Source organism: Choristoneura fumiferana, chromosome 11 (assembly GCF_025370935.1).
Source record: "Choristoneura fumiferana chromosome 11, NRCan_CFum_1, whole genome shotgun sequence".
Classification (NCBI taxonomy): Eukaryota; Metazoa; Arthropoda; class Insecta; order Lepidoptera; family Tortricidae; genus Choristoneura; species Choristoneura fumiferana.
In genome coordinates, this window is record NC_133482.1 from 2,913,607 (window position 1) to 2,933,958 (window position 20,352).

The following is a 20,352-nucleotide window of genomic DNA, read 5'->3' on the forward strand; positions in this document are numbered from 1 at the left end:
TACTTGGTTTTAATGATTCTTGGGTTCATTTTTCTTACGATATGATAGTTCTTTATAATGATTGTTTTCAATGTAGTAGAGTAAACATGATCTTAGTACGATTAAGTAACTACATATATATAATACATATATATACCTGCTGAACTCTCGAGTTTCTGACATTAAAGATAAAGTATGTAAATTTTACATTGATTTATACATAAAAAAACGATAAAGTAAAATTTTGAATTTGAAAATTGTGATTAAGCAAAGCATTTGATTACTACAGCTCATTTAACCTCTCGTTAAGAAAAAAAATCAACATGCAGAAGAAAAAGGTATATTATGTACTATCAGCCAAATATGTGGTCTACCACCCTAAAGCTGATAATCGTTTGCATTCATAAAACAATAATGCCAATAGACGTGTTTGTCAACTTTGAAAGTTCGACTTAAGCGACATATTCACTTGATAGGAACTTGTTCAAAAATTGGTAGACCACTTATTTGGCTGATGGTACCTGGGCGACCGAGCTTCGCTCGGGCTATAACACAGTAATAAACGTTTTCCGAGAGATAAGACCAAGCTAGATCGATTTTTCATCCCGCAAAACCCCTACATGCCAAACTTCATTGAAATCGTTGGAGCCGTTATCGAGATTGGTATTAGATAGATAGATTACGAGTAGATTCAGTTCTACTATTGCACAATATGCCTTTAATTGCAGAAAAAAAATGTATGGTGGTTTAGTTGAAATATTCTATTCCGATAGAAGCGTAAACGTCTTTTTTTTCTTTTTATTATTTTTATTATTATTTATCATAGTAGAGTGATAAATAGCTACCATACTGCATGTTTATGTTAATTAATAATATAGCCCTTATTGTAATAGGCTTCAAAATTCCAGGCCTAAATTCCCCAGCTACACCTGTGACACCAATCAACTAGTACAGTCGCCAGCACCAATATCTGACGGGAGCGCCAAAGTTTGCATAGGTACTCTTCGCTAGTCATACCATAATTTTTGACATAATTTTTTCCCCACTGAAATCTTACAGTTTCTGAAATTTTTAAATGGTCATCCTATAGAAAACTATAGAGTAGGTTAGGTTTGTTTTATAACAATTCTGAACAATTATTGGATTCAGAGAAAAAAGAGGTTATATTGTAGTGTAGACACACACCTCCTCAAAAATCACCATTGAATCATGAACATGAATATCATTGTCACCATTTTCCCTATCCTTCTATTTCTATTGCGTCCCTAATCTAATTCCATTCCTTAATATTTGTATAATTCCCAAAACTCTACATTATCTTGAACTCAATATTAAAATAACCATTGACCAACAGTGATGAAAATATTTAAAATACAATGACATTGAATCGTATATTATATGCTTAAAAAAAATTGTTTCAATAATTTGGCATGGCAGCTGGATGATCAGCCCAGCGGCAATAACAAAATTATTTCTAAATCAACCTTCTTATCCAGCTGCAGCAAAATAAAAGGACGATTAGGTGATAATAAAAAAAGAACCATTTTCTTGAAGGAAAAAAACACGCATATTTTTAAAGTATTTGTTCCCAAAACGTATCTAAGTAGACCTGTCTATTTTTTTTTTATGTACTGCTTTTAATCATTCATCATTCGGTAATGTAAATTTATAACTAAGTATTTCATAACTAATTAATTATTAAAGTCGTTAAAAGAGCGCACAGTAGCTATCTTACCTGGTGAAATTTGAGCTGTAATAACAGACGCGGAATGCTTTACCTTATTGGGTGACCTAAGTGAGATCATCCCAACTCGGTGCTGTTACTAAGGGTCTATTTTTAGAGCACAAATATATTAAGACTAATTAGTTTACTTGTTTATAAATCTTTAAAAAAAATATTACGACAGAATTATCTCGTCAACAAGCGGCACCTATAACTGTAAACACCATTAAAATATTTAATTATTTTTTTTTTAAATGAGTACTAACATAATATTAATATAAAATTGTACTTCCAAACAAAATATAATAAAAATGTAACTTTCGATTTTACATCCAAAAATTAACAAATTTACCCAAAATTTTAAATAAAAAGAGAATTCTTTAATATTTACTTTTCTTCTGATAAAAAAAACTGTTAACACTCGAATAGCTACGTATACCAAAATGTTTGTATTCTATATTTTAAGAAAATCTTGCTGTTCTGCTGTGGTCAGTTCTCTCATCAGCTCTTCCGACTCCATCACCTCGTCCGCGACACCATCTACTACCCTGCTGCTTGGCATCCACTCCATCACGACAACTCCCGGCCGCATCCATTACAAGTTTTCTCTTGTTTATAATAGTTTCCGAATTTAACTTTTGATTTAGTTTTTTTTTTATATTACTTTATACGACTATGTATTTCTATTTCTTACGAATTAAGTATATTATTTTAAATCTATATTTAAGTTTAATAGTTCACCATTGTATGTCCACCTCCCACAGTTTAGTTCATTTCACTAATTCACATGTCCTTTATATTTATGATCACTTTATGATTTGCAAAAGGTCCTTTTCACTCGTAAAAAAAACTGGTCGGCGCAGTGCGCCCAGCATTCATTCGGCTCAATATGACAAACGATCGTTCATACATTAGGTACATTCGGACTTCCAATAAGGCCCCGCTGTGGTAGACAAAAATGCAGGTGACTGTACTTTTTGTGAGCTATCAAAACACGAGTGTCCCATAAATTTATGGTAACAGCTAGTTATGACGGTTTATTTGTTTTAAAGCAACTAGGTTATAGTCTCAAATAATCAAGTTCTATACATATCTGGAATAAAAAAAAATTATCCCCCCTCCATATTTTTTCGCGTACGCCATATGGAAAGAAGCATTATATTATTAGCTATATCCTATGTCACTCCGACAGTTATTATACGAATCTAATGATAACCTCACAATGTTGAAATCCGTCCAGCCGTTTAGGACGGAGCGAGGACCAAAGAAATGGACATACCTACATAGATACATGCTCGAAAAACATACTCCTTCGGGCAGTCGGGTTAAAACGAAACAACGAGTAGGATGGTAGTGTAGCATAATCTGCAGCAAAAATGACGAAGGCAAAACTTCTTACCTATATATTTCTTAGTAGATCTTTATTTATTCTGGTACCTCATGAAAATGTCTGAAAATATATCTAAGAGCACAATGAAACTCGCATCGGTCGGGTAAACAGGACCGAGAGTGTAAGATCGGCGCCATTTTGAAATCAACGCACGTCGCTTGCTTCCGGCGGTGCGCCCGCATCCAAATTATGTCTAAGCTATACTTTTTTACAGCTTACAAAACAGCTAAGCTTATTTTATTTATTTTTTCAAAGCTATAAATGACAATAAGCTTATTTTATAGTAACACTTACTCTAATCACAGGATTTCACAAGTAAAGTAGATACAGATTCAGAAATAACAACATACATTATTAGAAATGTTCCATATGTACATTATTAGAAATTGGGAGCCGTGGTGGCATAGTGGTTTGACCTATCGCCTCTCAAGCAGAGGGTCGTGGGTTCAAACTCCGGCTCGCACCTCTGAGTTTTTCGAAGTTCATGTGCGGAATTAAATTTGAAATTTATCACGAGCTTTGCGGTGAAGGAAAACATCGTGAGGAAACCTGCACAAACCTGCGAAGCAATTCAATGGTGCGTGTGAAGTTCCCAATCCGCACTGGGCCCGCGTGGGAACTATGGCCCAAGCCCTCTTGTTCTGAGAGGAGGCCTGTGCCCAGCAGTGGGACGTATATAGGCTGGGATGATTAGAAATGTATTTACCTACAAGGGATTTTGGTACGACAATGTATTGATATCTATAACTTGCGCTGCCAACAGGTAAGTATTTGAGAATGAGACTTACACACTCTTTTATATTTTTTACTAGCTCTTGCCTGCGGCTTCGCCCGCGTGGAATTCGGTTATCGCGCGCTGTTCCCTCGCGCCCATAAACTATTTCTATGCCAAGAATCACGTCGATGCCCCGTTTCGACGTGAAAGACGGACAAACATACATACACACACACTTTCACATTTATAATATTAGTACCTATGGATATTTACAAAAAAAAGTTTAACAGTATCTACGTAAGTAAATTTGTAAATTAAAAAATATGGGCAAAATAATGAATTGATTGGTTTGGTGTACCCAATGTTTATTTCCTATAAAAACTACTTTTTAAAATCTTTTTACTTTTTTAACGGCACGACACGTAGTTAAAAGATACGTAGTGCTTGGTAGTGCAGAGACACTGTAACGCACTAAAAAATATTCAGTGCACTTACTTCTATCACCTAAGCTGTACATGAAAGTTAGCTTGTATCTTGCGTACCCGGGCGTGCTGGCTCGGGAGGGATTTTAAAGACGGCATCTTTATTTAAGCCTTTGCTTTGGCATCGATTTTGATTGGCTTTTTATTGACAGGAGATAAAAAACAGATTTAATTTTGTTTTATACGAGTTTGAGTGGATCCAAATTTGTATCATATAAACGTATATTGTATTACATATTCGCCATCCCATAGCACTGACGCATAAACTCTGGCCAGCGAAAGCTGTAGACGAGTAACCGCGACTAATAAAAAAAAATTAGGCTGACAACACTTGCTGTACACTGATTAAACGATGTTGATACTTAACTATTATTAAAATTTTCCAGGTATTAAATTATACTCGGGACTCTTGAAGCTGCATCAAAATTCATGTAGTATTGTGTGAAAGTTGATGATACACTTTAGGAGTCCCTTGGTAAATTTTATAAACTTTGTCAGTGCCCATTTACGTACAGTCCAGACGCACTCTCCAACGCAACTCTTCTTAATATAAGTATAAGTTAATGTGTCCACTCCAATAATTATTCGTTATAGACTTTTATTTTCTTTAAAAACACAAATTAGTTTTTAAAGAATATAAAAGTCTATCACGAATAATTATTGGAGTAGATACATTAACTTATAAATATATCAAGAAGAGTTCCATCAGACCACATTTTTAATTTTCATTAATTTTTTATGGAATAATCGAGAAAAACTAACAAAAATGCAACGTTGCCAGGTCACCAAGTATAAACACTCTTAATGTATAGGTAGATACCACAAAATACGGTAAATCACTGCTTTATAAATTAAATATGAAAAATTTGAAACGTGGAACGTGAAACGTGGTACCTACATGGAACTTTCTTAAGCGATAAGGCCGCTAATTGCTTAACTTGTAATTTTCTCTCTGTTACCTGATTTCTGTATCGTTTACTATTTTTGATGTAAAGAGTCTTTATTTGTATTGTATTGTACACCTTGTTGACGTGACTACTGTCACAAATCTGCTTCTCTCTCCTGTTAATTTAATGTACACAATATTACATTGTAAAGTCGAGGGCATACATATATACAAGAAAAAGAAAGAAAGAGGTAAAGTGGTGTATGTAACAAGTTTCGACACCAGCAAAGAGGTACAAACAACCATAGAGACAATTTTACATGCCAGAATTTGTTGAATATTGTAACGGTGGCACTTCGAATACCTACTAAAATAAATTAAAGTATGTGAAAACAACGCATTTAAGGCATAATGTTTCATGGACACATTTACTTCTTAAGACGTACACAATCGATATCTAAATAGAAATAGTGTAAGTTTTCTTTTTCAAAACAACCGGGTTCGATTCCCGAGCTGAGTACAGGTTTTTTTAAAATGCATGAATGCAGTTTTTCTTGTTATTAAAATCGATGTCATGGTTCCTTAGAAGAAATTTTCGTATGTCGTATAGTTTCAGACTTTCCCATACTGACCGATATAAATGGGCCACCCAGTATATATAGCTATAGGATATATTGGCATAAAGTTGTATAGATATTTCTGACGTCTTGGGAATGTATATATTACTATATATTATATGTATGCCCTTGACTGTATATACGCAAGATAGTTGCTTCTTGGAAATTTTTCAAAAATGAATTACTATCTGGTTGTTAATGCTAAACCTAAAAATTACTACACTAAAATCAAAGTCTGGTTACTTTTTGTGTTTCTATAAAAATACATGCTGTATAGATTTTAAAAATGTCACAAAACAGGGTTCCGGTTCCGATATTGACACTGTAAAGCACAGGCTTAGAGATACTACGCATCTGTAAAGGGAAGGGCTTGTCCTTATTCAGTCAATCAATTAATCTTCAACATGACCGTTGTCATTGAAAACCGTTCGGAACAGGCCCCTATTCTCGAAGCGTGCGATAAATTAACGAGCGCGCGACATCGATTAACTGCTTGATTTATGTGAGTCTTTGTCTCGTTGCTAACAATGCGACAAATCGCTTTGGGACTGAGATCCATAATATGGATATTATTGTGCTTTGGGGAGCGCTTTTTGAAATTACATCAGGACATTACTATCTAAGGCCGTCTTGCAGGAAAAAATAAATCGAGATTTAGTAGTTAATCCAGGCTTAAGCTTGACATCATCATCATCATCCCAGCCTATAGGTATACGTCCCACTGCTGGGCACAGGCCTCCTCTCAGAACAAGAGGGCTTGGGCCATAGTTCTCACGCGGGCCCAGTGCGGATTGGGAACTTCACACACACCATTGAATTGCTTCGCAGATTTGTGCAGGTTTCCTCACGATGTTTTCCTTCACCGCAAAGCTCGTGGTAAATTTCAAATGTAATTCCGCACATGAATTTCGAAAAACTCAGAGGTGCGAGCCGGGGTTTGAACCCACGACCCTCTGCTTGAGAGGCGATAGGTCAAACCACTAGGCCACCACGGCTTTTTAAGCTTGACAGTTCCACACAATTTGACACTACTAAACTGAGCTTAACGCTAACTCGAGTTTTATGTGTTTCCAGCAAGTAGCCATTAATCTGTTAATATCGGTATCATATACTTATCTACAATATTTATGTGTGAGGAAAACCAGTACACAAACAAACAACGGTGGTCTCTTTGACTTCCTAGTTGTACCTACTATGATTGTTCTTTCAAAATCTTTTCCTTTTCAAGGTATGTATGTAACTATATCTAATAAGTGTAAATCTCTCTCTCTCCCTCTTTATTATGCGAACAATTTGGATTGTAACATTTGTATATAAGGGCTTCATCAATCATTGATAAATTTAATGCGACAGATCTGTCTCATAAAAAAAACAATGGGTGGTGAAATAAATAAATGTAGGGTAAATTAAGTTTTAATTACGATAAATATAAGGAAGAGCCACCATGAAATGCCTGTGTCCAGAAGAGAAAGAGAGAATACCAAGAAGTTTTTTAAATTTAAGAGTGACGAGGATTCTTCCGGAGACCCGGTAGACGTATTAATTTGTATAAAAAAAATTAAGGAAATAAATTTATTGTTCTAAATTATTATTATTTCGATTAAAAAAGAATATTGGTGTTTTTATTTATTTTCGACCCCACGTATATTATGTATCAGGATTCAGCATAGTTATTTATAAACATTGACGTTATTACATGTATCTATATGTAAATGTCAGAAGGAGATAATATTTCTTATTATCGTTACAGCTATTCTCAAAACGTGCGACATCGATTAAGTATCCGTTTGATTTATGCGACTCTTTGTTTCTTTGCTAATAACATAATAACTTTTATAATATAACCCATATTGCGTTCAAGGAGTTCGGAAATTACTTTTAGACAATGCGACGGAAGATGTTAATTTTGGATACAAATTGTTAATTAATGTTGAATTTTATTACCTATTCATTTTAATTAAGTATTGCCTATGAAAGTACGCAGTAAAGTGAATATGAAATGTGATAAACCTGGATAAACTTAAATAAAACGGCATTCTATAATTGGAATTCGATTACTTTAACAAAAAAATCACGCTGGTATTCCGTTCAGAATTCAAATTGTAAAAGAGAATGCACCGTGGAACGAAGTTATTCAAATTTAGAACTGAAAACAAATAAAATTTGAATATCGAATCCGCCCGTGTCACAAAATAAACAGCCATCAGCGCCATCTATCTTTGTTCCAATAAAGCTGCCAGAGACAGACATTTTCGGTCGAAGTTGCCATTTTAATTGATTCTGTTTTTTATTGTGAAACGCGCTGGACTCGCTGGACTATAAAAATAAAGAGTAAAATTCGACTACTTGGTACGACGACTACGGGTACTTTCCTTGTTGACATTTAAATTTAGGTTTGCGTATGGTAACAATTTCGTAAGAATAATTTAAGTTCTAATTTCGCACAGCTCTATTGCAACAACGACGTACTTAAATGCAATTTTTTCAAAAAATTTCACGAATGATGATATTAATATCGCAGCGTTTCGCATCATTAAGTTTTTTTTTAATTGCATTTACGTCGTTGTTGCAATAAGAGGTGCGATTTTATTCCTCACTATTTCGTTGTCATTCCGTTGCATTGTCGGCCGGGCACTATAGTTCAGCGCATTAGTGATGAACTTTTTGATTATGTAATAATACAAATTGGTTCAGATTGAGCAGATTTGCATTATGTACTTATGTTAAATCAAATAACCTTTTCACCTCAGCACCTCAAACAGGCAGGTTTTGCTATGAGAAATCAGTGAGCAAAATCGCATTTTGCTCACTCCGTGAGACAAAGTAACTTTTTAATATTTTTTTTTAAATGCTGAGTACAGTGTTGGGTCTACTCACTGAATTCCAAATATTTGAACTTTACTTTGATCTGTCATTTCACTTCAACTCGAAAAAAGCAAGAGATAGGATCAAATTTGTCGATTACAAACTTAAATTAAATTTTTGGTATTAAAAATATATCGAAATATTTCCAAAATGTAAATTTTCCCGATCTTTTAATAAAGTATGCAACCTCGTTGCACGAAAGCCGCTTCTCTTGTTTTTTTTTTATAAAAGAATTCCGTATACGGCCTCTACAGTATAATTATTATGTGTTAAATTGAATGATTTTTTAACAAATCTATTTATGTTTATGTAATAGAAATCTTAATAAAAATCATATTTAAAGGTTTAATTGTTCACCTTTTCAATTACCCGAGATGAGGCTTTTTGCAGTATTAAAAATAAGTGTGACATTAGTACAAGAAGTTAAGATTGCATGTTATGAGTATGCGATTTGTATTGTAGCTACTGGACTCTTTTTATGGTTTTAAATGTAATTATTATATTTGATAATAATCGGATTCTATTTAAAAAAAATGTGTTTGTTTTGTAAACAGGTAGGTATATGTGGTTTTATTCTTATGTTACATTTAAATTATGTTCTCGCTGCTGAGGTGAAAAATTGTATGTGTCACACGAGAACAAAGTTTTTTTGCATCTCGTGTATTTCAATCCCTTGCTGATCTCAGGATTCTAACCTAAGAATCACTCGCTAACGCTCGTGATTCAATTATAGAATCCTTCGCTTACTCGGGATTCAAAATCAACACTCGCAACAAAAAACAACTTTGCTCTCTTGTTGCACAAATAACTATTATGTACTACATATTTCACCCATTATTTTTTTCCAACTTTGCGTCATTTGATACGTACCCAAAGGTTAAAAAAAAGTCAAACCCTGGTTTATGGATGTCAGTTTCACACATTTCCTGACACTACTTAACCTTTTTGGACACTACTTACCTAACCCTTATCTTACCTTGCCACGTGATATTTGCTAAGATGAATGTTCTAAATTTTGTACGCTGGGCCTTACGAGTTTATAGTTAACTCTGGTCCGTGCCAGTCTAAGCGACTGATTGCCTTTTGTATTTTATTGGCAATATCGGCGTGTCGCAGCAACTAATTGCATTTCGTGCCGTATTGCTGTAATTGCAGAAGATAAATAACTTTTACTAGATGCTGTGAGCGTTTGTCTTGTCATGGATTAGCATTCGTCCTATATACAAGTTTTTAGGGTTCCGTAGTTAACTAGGAACCCTTATAGTTTCGCCATGTCTGTCCGTCTGTCTGTCCGCGGGTAAGCTCAGAGACCGTTAGTACTAGAAAGCTGTAATTTGACATGACTATACATATCAGTCACGCCGACAAAGTGCTACAATAAAAAAAGTAAAAAAAAAATTTTTTAGGTTACCTCCCATAGACGTAAAGTGGGGGTGATTTTTTTTTCTCGACTAACCCTATATTGTGGGATATCGTTGGATAGGTCTTTTAAAACCATTGGGGGGTTGCTAAGGCAACTTTTCTATTCAGTGATCTGTTTGCGAAATATTCAACTTTAAAGTGCAAATTTTCATTGAAATCGAGCGTCCTGCCCCGCCTCTAAAATCTGAACAGAAAAAATTCAGAATGGTAGTAAATATACATATTAAATTTACAAGGAAAATTACAGCGGTTAAGATTGCTTGAGAATTATTAGTAAGTAGTTTAAGAGTAAATAGCAGCCTAAGGTATAAAATATACCTAAACTTGGAAGATTCAGTACACAATACGAAATCCTTAGAAAAATATTATTTGATTTTTTCGTAATGGCTACGGAACCCTATCCTGGGCGTGTACGACACGCTCTTGGCCGCTTTTTATTTATTTAATTTACAACGTTCGTATTTTTTATGTAAGTTTGTGAGTTGTTGTTACTAAAACTACAAAAGTTGTTATTAAATTCATTGACGGCTGCTTGCGACAGGTCAGGACATTTGACTCCGCCATTGTGATCATCATCATCATCATCATCCCAGCCTATATACGTCCCACTGCTGGGCACAGGCCTCCTCTCAGAACAAGAGGGCTTGGGCCATAGCTCCCACGCGGGCCCAGTGCGGATTGGGAACTTCACACGCACCATTGAATTGCTTCGCAGGTTTGTGCAGGTTTCCTCACGATGTTTTCCTTCACCGCAAAGCTCGTGGTAAATTTCAAATGTAATTCCGCACATGAATTTCGAAAAACTCAGAGGTGCGAGCCGGGGTTTGAACCCACAACCCTCTGCTTGAGAGGCGATAGGTCAAACCACTAGGCCACCACGGCTATTGTGATCATGCCACACATTTATAACCTACTGGCCGTTTCCTGCGACTCCGTCTGCGTAGAATTCGTTTATTACTATCCCGCGGGAACTGCAATTTTCCGGGATAAAAACTATCCTATGTCCGTCCCCGGAACTCAAACTATGTGTATACCGAACTTCATCTAAATAAGTTCAGCGGTTTAGATGTGATGAGGTAACAAAGAAACAGACTTACAAACATTCGTATTTATATTAGTGGGATATCATCATGATCAGCTGAAAGTCGTCCACTACTGGACATAGGCATCCCTCATATTGCAAGGGTCTGCGCTAACTTCCACGGGTGCAAGGCTTGGCTTGGCGCGGCGTGCTTGTTTCATGTCATCTATAATAGAGCAGCGCTGTGTGAGGCGCGTCTCTGCTCTATTGAAATCTATTGAAACAACACGCCGCGCCGTGCACCTGTACGAGTGAGCGGAGACCCTAATAAGAAAGAAAAAGAAAAAGAATAAATTTATTTGCCAAAAGTAGGCACAGCAAAAAAACACAATCAAAAATAAGACAACCTTATTAGATACTCTTACATACTAAAAAAGAAGGAAAAAAAGACATTGTGCCGAAAGAAGCAAAGAGGGCCATACTCAGCGTGTTGCCACGGCAAGCCGCACCGCTGGTTTTCAGTATGAGTATGACCCTTCAACACCACACAATAACACCACAATGACCGGTCCGACGCCGCTCCAATCGATCGGACTCCTGTAATCTTCGTTAGATCATGAGGTCACCTTGTGGGAGGACCAACCCAAGCTGCTCCTAAAGCCCAAGTAAATTTTTGATTTATGAACACCAAACTTTATGTCATTTCTGATAGATTTTGATGTTCAAATTATAATAAGTCCTAAATAAAGGACTGTGGAACTAAAGTCACTGACATAGCTGGAAAAATATGCAAATTGAAGTGGCAATGGGCAGGCCACATCGCTCGAAGAACAGATAACCGTTGGGGGAGAAAAGTCCTCGAGTGGCGACCACGAACCGGAAGACGAAGCGTTGGCAGGCCTCCCACCAGGTGGACTGACGACATCGTGAGAGTAGCGGGAAACCGGTGGATGCAAGTGGCGAGTTGTCGTTCATTGTGGCGTTCTAAGGGGAAGGCCTTTGTCCAGCAGTGGACGTCTTCGGGCTGATGATGTTCTTCAAACCAATATTTCTTCTTACATCTGAAATTACTTTATCGAAAAAATAGATCGGCCTTTATAAAGGACGTTTACGAAATAACTCGAATCAATCGACAAAAAAATTATGGCTTCGATGACAATGAAAATTGTACGTTAAAGTCAGCGCGCAAAGTTTCCTTTGACGTTTATTTCAGCGAAAAAGATTGCGCGCTCAAGCGCTTCTTGATTTGATTTCGTTAATGTTGTTTCGAAGAGTAATAAGGAGGTATTTTTAGCGCAGGAAACAGGACAAAATATATAAAGGTTTAAGATTGTTTTTTTGGAATCTTTTTGTATTGTTTGAGGGCTTACGGCATAGATGTCGCTAGCGTCGCTGCTTAAGTGACTAAGTAAGAAACACAAGCCGAGATATGAGGTGCATAGGGAAATTCGTGTCGGTACCGTTGACCATCAGTGGTGTAGCGGTATAGCACGCGGTACGGATTACCGAGGACCTGGGTTCGATTCCCAGTGATGGTCTTATTTTTGACCATCAGTGGTGTAGCGGTATAGCACGCGGTACGGATTACCGAGGACCTGGGTTCGATTCCCAGTGATGGTCTTATTTTTCTGTGCATCTATATCAGTTTGTATTTTCAATAATTTATTTATTCATTTATTCATAATAAAGACTTACAGTATACACCAAAGCGTCTCTATTACTAGCTAAACTTACAAAACACTTACGTACTAGATTGATACATAACAAATAACTACATTAAACAGACATACACACATTTCCTTATTTTATTGAGAAGTGACTGCCAGTGGTCAGCGAATACATCAGCATCTGGGACCTGAGTCACCAATAAGTTGAGAAGCTCAATCGCCCTTGCGGGCGAGTTTCTAGCACGGCGCGTCCGGAACCCTTTAAAGGTAGCGAAGAGCCGACGCGGCGGCGTACCCCTGTGCGACCATATTGTTCAGGCACAAATAATTGAAGAAGCGCGAACACAGACGGTTTGTCGAATCTATTTCGTAGGAGAGAGCAGTAGTGCATCAAGAGATGTGCTTTCCGTCTAAAGCATAATGTGTCTTGTCCAACCATAACCCGCCACAAACAAAGAGGGAAACATATAGGGGTAATACCCATAATGCTTTTTATACAAGTCCTATTGAATTTTCGCTGTATCTTTTCTATCATAGAGTTGTATTTTTCCTCGAATGGGTCCCATACTATGGAGTTGTACTTAACTTGCTACGAACAAAGGCATAGTAGAGGGTTAGCACAACTTTAGGGTTTTGGAATCGAGCCGATGTTCTCATTATAATAAAGGTTTGTGCTTCCAAGCATGTGTGGAGGCCGGTTGAAGCGACGTCAACTTCTGTATACATTTTTTTTACTTATTTCAAAGTGCTCATAAACTTGTTCTTATAAGTCGTGGTGTCCTAGTTATTGGCTTCTCACGTAGAGGATCGTGGGTTCGATCTCCGGCTCGCACCTCTGAGTTTTTCGAAATGCATGTGCGAAATTGCATTTGAAATTTACCACGAACATTACGGTGAAGGAAAATGTGAGGAAACTTGCACAAAGTACAAACACGCGAAGCAATTCAATGGTGTGCGTGAAGTTACCAATCCGCACTGGACCCACATGGGTACTACGGCCAAGCTCCATTTTAAAACGTAAATTTGATAGTTTAAGGGGCTGTTTCACCACCCATTGATTAATTTTAATTTAACTGACGGATAAATGTGATACCGTCTCCGTCAATTCGAACAAAAAACAGAGACGGCATCACATTTTTATCCGTCAGTTAAAGTTAATCAATGGGTGGTGAAACAGCCCCTAAAACTGCTACTTGTCTAATAGCTAGTAGCTAACTTACCGGTTAGCTAGTTAAACTTAGGTACTATTCCCTTAGAGACCAGCCACAGCTAAAGGTATCTACCCATTACACCGTATCATACAATTACCGTAATAGCAACGTGCCAGGAAAAATAATATACCTATGTAGTACGGGAGTGCACCGATAGATGGCGCTGCTCCCTAATTAAACTCACTAACGAGGTGTAAACTTATACTCCATTTAATTTAAGGTTTGAATTAACGGACAAATTGTAACACACGTTTCTCGGTATTTCGAACACAAATGGATTAAAAATGCCAACATGTACATTTATTAGCGGTATTTATTATGTTTTTATTACTTACAGAAATTAATACAATTTTAAATAGTCTCGTTGTTTCATTTAAAAACGTGTGCAAATTTTACCGTTAAGTTTCAAATGTCAAAATAAATGGAGTATAGAATTGTGATTACCGCGGCTTACTTAACGTTTGTTGTCTTTTGTTAGGGACAGCATTATACTTGGTTGGCTGCATTCAAGTCATTGAACATCTTCCAATATAGTTCTGAATCATAGTACGACTCTGATCGCAGTACGGTGTCTTGCTCGAAACGCCTGCTGTTCTCCGAGTGTATACCATAAAACCGCTCAGCTCAGTTGTAATTGAGTTTGCCTAATAAACCGTGTGATTATATTAAGTCGTTTCCATCGCATCGTCAACCCCGCTACACCTATTCTTTGCATCGAAAAGTATGAGACTATGCCCACTAGCATATTTCGTAACTAACCGTCGCCGTCGCGTGTCATGTACCTACATGCGTTTGACATTGCAATCCTGGCCGGGAAAAATATCTGACACGTCCTTCCGGCCCTAGGAATAGAGTCGTATCAGATATTTATGCACGCTTGTTGTGTCAGATATTGGTGCTGGTGACTGTACTACGAAGTGCGAAATTCGAACTTAAAAGCATTTAATTTAAAAGCCATTTATGCCGAAACAATAAATGAAAAAATACACATAACGGAATTTTGGCAATTTCACCGACATTAATAATTTTATAAATTTGTAATAATATTATAAATTTAATACGAGAGTGAGAGGGACGGCACGATACTAACTTCGATTTTCGAATTTTGTAGTAGCCCCCCTTACACATTATTACGGTTAAGGTATATGATACGGTACATGCACAAACCTGCGAAGCAATTCAATGGTGTGTGTGAAGTTCCCAATCCGCACTGGGTCCGCGTGGGACCTACTGCCCAAGCCCTCTCATTCTGAGAGGCCTGTGCCCTGCAGTGGGACTTATATAGGCTGGGATGATGATGATGATATGATACGGTGCAGTGGGTAGAGACCTTAAAACTTAATTTTACATTCTAACAGTAACCCATAGCTAAAGTATTCAAGTCAAGGCTAAACCAAACTTAGTTCCACGAATTGTCGTGATTTATCGAATAGTTCAGAGAACTCGAGATTGGATATTAATTTAATTTGACTTGTTAGTTTGTCCGTAATTCGAAGTGACCCCGAAACACCGAAAGTTCAGAGCTTGTGGCAAAACACGTAACTATTGGTTTAATTCAGTTGATATTTTGGTAAAGCACGCATATCGATAACACAGGTCATATTATACATGTCGGCGGCCAATCGTAAAATCTGCCAGATCACGAAGTTCCTAGGCATATCGTGAATTGGCTAAGGGGCATCCGCCAAATCGTTCAAAACTCACCGTTTAACGATTTGCCTAGTGACGTTTAGCAGATCATAAAAATCCTAGGCATATCATGAAACGCCGCCATATCGGTTCTGGCACTTCGCCGGCCGCTTCCGCGGCACGCTCGCTTCGTTTGCCCGGCTCGTGCGCTGTGGTCACAATTCATGCTAATCACTCCTCGCTTCGCCCCTCATACCTTTATTTTATTTTTTTCGTCATATCACGAAGCGCCCGGTATAGAGCTAGGAATATCGACGAATGCGTTGCTCTAATCGATCTGCCGTATTGTTTCTCAGGCACATCGTGATATGCCTGGCCAACTTTTAGGCATATCATGCAATGGCGCCATTTCACGATATACTTATACAAGTTCATCATCATCATCATCGCCTATCTTAGTCCATGCTGGACAAGAGGCCTCTGTTGCACGCCACTGAGCACGATCCTCGGCAGTCTCATCCAGTTCCTGCAGCTACCTGCGAAGATCATCGCTCCACCTAGTTGAGGGCGTCCTACGCCAAGCATATTATACAAGTTAGAAGCTTTTATTTTACTTGCAATGTATTATGTGTGTATGTATTTGTTTTGTTGACCGGATAGCCAAGTGGTTAGAGAACCTGACTACGAAGCTTAAAGCCCCGGGTTCGGGCCCCGGCCGGGGCAGATATTGTATGAATAATAGGTGTGTTGTTCTCGGGTCTTGGACGTTTTATATATGTATTTACTAAGTATATTTATCCTTTGCCTAGTACCTATAGTACAAGCTTTGTTTAGTTAGGGACTCATTTGGTATAAATTTGTTTAATTATATATTTTTTTCTTATTTGTTATTTATATATGTACGTAGGGGTGAAATCTTGCAAGTTTTTGATGCACTTTCAGTGGTCGGATTGACCAGAAATTTTAGAAGTTTTTATCCCGGAAAATTGCATACGTAGTTTCCGCGGGATAGAGATAAACGAATTTTTCAAAAATAGCTAGAATTTATAAATGTGAAAGTATCTAATATTGTCTGTCTCTTGCCTCTTCGCGGTTAATCCGCGGAACCGATTGAGACAAAATTTGTCATGGACATAATTTGAGAATCTGGGAAGGACATAGGATAGTTTTTATCCCGGATAACTACATGGTTCCGGGATAGCTGTCTTAATACCAAATTTCTTGTGAACTGGTTCAGCGGCTTAAGCGCTAAGAGGTAACAGACAGACAGACATATTATTTATTCACAATTATACTAGGTATCAGTAAGCGATTAGTGTATTAGTATTAAAAAAATACTAATAGATATTATTAATTTGTGTTAGTATATTAGTAATAATGTGTTAGTAAAGATAAGAAAGGATTTTAACTTAAAAAACACATAATCATTTAGACTTTAAATTTAATTAATCAATTAAAAACACGCACACATCTACAACATACAATCTCTTCACTCAGCCGGTCTTGCCCCATTGGTTGGGGAAGATGCATCTTATTCATGTAGTTTCACCTATAGAAGAGCAACTAAATCTAGTGGTTGAGATTTTGGGATTTTTTCCCGACTTCGTGGGAACATCGGGATAAACAGAGGCGTCTTTACCTATAGTGCAGGGTGTGCGTTGCACACGGGCGCAGCGGTGTTAGGGGCGCCGGCCGCGGCACTTTCTATCTATTCCATTTTGACCGCGCGCTTCCTAGATGCCGCTAAAGTAATAATTGCACACGGGCTACATGGGCTAAAGACGCCTCTGGGGATAAAGGTCTCTAATATAGCAGCGTTTTAACCAGAGATGTGCGAGGGTGTGTTGCGAAGAATGTTTCTCATAAAGCAATAGAAGCGGTTCGGTTACCTAACTGGATAGACAGTGGTCCACTCAGCTGTTTCCACTACATCTCATCTGTGCTGTGCGAGGACAGGTAAATGAAGCGTTCTATTGGTTCATGACAAACACCTTCCTAGCATCAAATCCTCACACATTTATGGTATAAACGCTGCCTATATCTGTTCTGTTCAAACTTCCAGTTATCTACATACAATATTAGTATTGTACACATAGATATACTATGTTATATACGCCTCATTCTTTATTCTTCCACTGGCAATGAGTGGCGCGAGCGTCAAGTGCACGGGGGGCACGCCTGGTTCCATCTTCAGATAGCAGTTGGACTTCATCAGCAGACACGCCACGATGGAGAGGAACATGACCATAGTAGACCAGAAGATCAGCATGATTATCAGACGAGATCGCCGCCACACGAAGTTATGACGCGAGGCTAATACCTCGTCGTAGGTCAAAGGTCTGGAAGAAACTTTAGCGTTAGGCGCAAGCCTCACAGAAGAGACGTGGGAAGGCGGCGCGTCGCAGTCGCGGACCGGCGCCTCTTGAATCAGTTTTCATGCTAAATGTATAGAAACGTCGTGATCCAAAGCAGACAGAAGAGACGAGGCAGAGACGCTCTCGTCTCGTGTCCGTCCCGTCCGCGACACGCCCCCGTCCCACGTCTCTTCTGTGAGGCTTGCGCCTTAGAGATTTTGACGGTTGGGGTTATGGCTGGGGCAAAAATATCTAAAAGGGATAGAAACGTTTTCTGTTTGGGCAGGGTAAAAGGAACACAGGGCTTTGAGAGATTATAATAAGAAAACAGCCGTGATGGCCTAGTGGTTTGACCTAAGGCCTCTCACGCAGAGGAGATTAAAATCGGGACTCGCAGCTCTGAGTTTACTAGTAAACGTAGAGAATCACTAATTCACTTCCGATATTCAAAAACCAATTAAATGTCTATAAATACGTCAACTGCAACTCATTAGGTCTTTAAATATTTGTTATATTGCATTACTATCATGTTTCCAAGTTTTTCCATTTGCACTTAATGTAGGTGAGATTGAGATGTGAAAATAGTCAGTTTTTTGTTAAAAAGAAAGTTTATTTTAAGTATACTTTGTAAAGATATGGGCCTAGTTGCCTGAAACAAATAAATAAATAAATAAGGATGTTCCCAAATACAACAAACATATAAATAAATAAGGATGTTTTCTTATTATCTTTACCGCAAGTAACTACCTATGAAATAAAACCTCTTCCCGCCGTTCGTACGCCTAGATCTTTTTAAACTAAGCGATGGATTTAAATGCTGTGTTCACGATCATTTAGGTAGGAACCTAATTTTTCATAAAAGGTTTATATATTATGATAGGCACTTGTGCTAATGGTGCCTATGCCCAATTGCCCAAGCTTTGCGCGAGCGTAGTTTTTGGAAAATGCTGATGAATGTGAAGTGACAGTTAAAACTTAAAAATTTACGAACTATTAGTGAATATCACTTCGTTAGTTTTTGATAAAAATGGTAAACAACATATAAACACGCAACCTCTTACTCCAAACGCATATACCGTTCTCTTCCGTTGTGGATAATAAATCGATCCTCATTTAAATAGTGCATTTTGCACTTGCAGTGACATAGCCGTAGAATAACGATCACTCATAAGTTCACAACCGCACGGCCCGGCAATATAACGATACAACGATAATTATTTCTCAAACTAAATTAAGCTGTAGATAGTATATCAAATAACAATACCTAAATCTCTGACACCTAACATTATCGCGCAGCAACGGTTGCCTCTCTGGATCCATTACAACATAATTATTATTTAAATAAACAATTTCATGTAATTATTTGCGTTTAACGTGCAAGGTGCGGACGGCGGACACAGACTGTCGCGATAAAGTAGCGATGTTGGTTGTTTTAATATACATCGATAATAAATTATCTTGCTCTTATAATAGCTTAGTTAGCTACAGGCTAGTTAGATACCTAATAGCCGTCTGGGTGTATATTAAGTTTCCATTACTTTGGATGACTGTTTATATTTAGTGAGAAATGATAACTTACTTACTCTTAGGCTGTCTGTCTACAAGAGCGGAGCGAGGCAGCGGAGCACTAATGAATTGCATCTCCGTTCGTCTTGAGTGGACAGGGAGTTGGTAAGTAGCTTAAAGGTCACAGCTCATTACAGCCACCCGGCACCCGACCAGCAGGCGGCCTCGAGCGGTTAGTATTCTTCATCTATGGATTTGACTGGGTATGCGCTCACTACATCAACAGCAAGGTTGCCACGCGCGGACGGTGAGTGGACCACTCAGTGACAGCCCGCTGCTCGCCACCGTAGTGACTAAGGAAATTCATGGACCACGCGTGGTCCATTCGTTGTCAACGCGGCGTCCACCCGTGGACCACCTGTCGACGAGTGGACGCCGAAAGTCGAGGTGGTGCTGGCCGGGTGCCGGGTGGGTCTAATGAGCTGTGTCCTTTAAGGCCGCGACTCCGCTCGCACATTTAACTTTCTCGCTCCGCTCCGCTATCTAGCTCCACGCCAATGGAGACACAGTCCGCAACTCTGCGGGGCTACTACGGAAATCGAAGTTCGTGTCGTTTCGTCGCTCTGATGCTTACTCGTACTATTTATTAAGAGAGTGAGAGGGACGGTACGATACGAACTTCGATTTTCGAATTTCAGAGTAGGCCCTCTAACATTACTACTTCCATGGCATTACTGTTTTGCTTACTTTGGAACTAGATCAATCGGTGTCGACTATCCAGGGATATTATTTATTTATATATATGGTCTAACAGGGTGGCCTTTGATTAACAGTGGACGTCTTCCGGCTGATGATGAATAATACTTTGTCGAATCTTAGATAAAA

At 38.1% G+C, this 20,352-nt stretch overlaps 1 protein-coding gene and 1 long non-coding RNA gene across 3 annotated transcripts in view; both read right to left on the reverse strand.

The window, feature by feature from the left end:
- LOC141432493 (uncharacterized) overlaps nt 1–20,352 on the reverse strand; it is a 126,620-nt gene that overhangs the window by 68,078 nt on the left and 38,190 nt on the right. The gene's annotated exons all lie outside the window — the stretch shown is intronic.
- LOC141432304 (uncharacterized) lies at nt 17,032–19,394 on the reverse strand. 2 transcript variants are annotated; one of them, XM_074093851.1, is made up of 2 exons: nt 19,226–19,394; nt 17,032–17,946 (listed from the first exon to the last, which is right to left on the reverse strand). In XM_074093851.1, the coding sequence occupies exons 1-2, from the start codon at nt 19,279–19,281 to the stop codon at nt 17,709–17,711; spliced, it is 294 nt and encodes a 97-aa protein (XP_073949952.1). In that variant the 5' UTR covers nt 19,282–19,394; the 3' UTR covers nt 17,032–17,708. The 2 variants fall into 2 exon arrangements, with proteins under 2 accessions (XP_073949952.1, XP_073949951.1); XM_074093850.1 differs by lacking the exon at nt 19,226–19,394 and adding an exon at nt 19,016–19,211.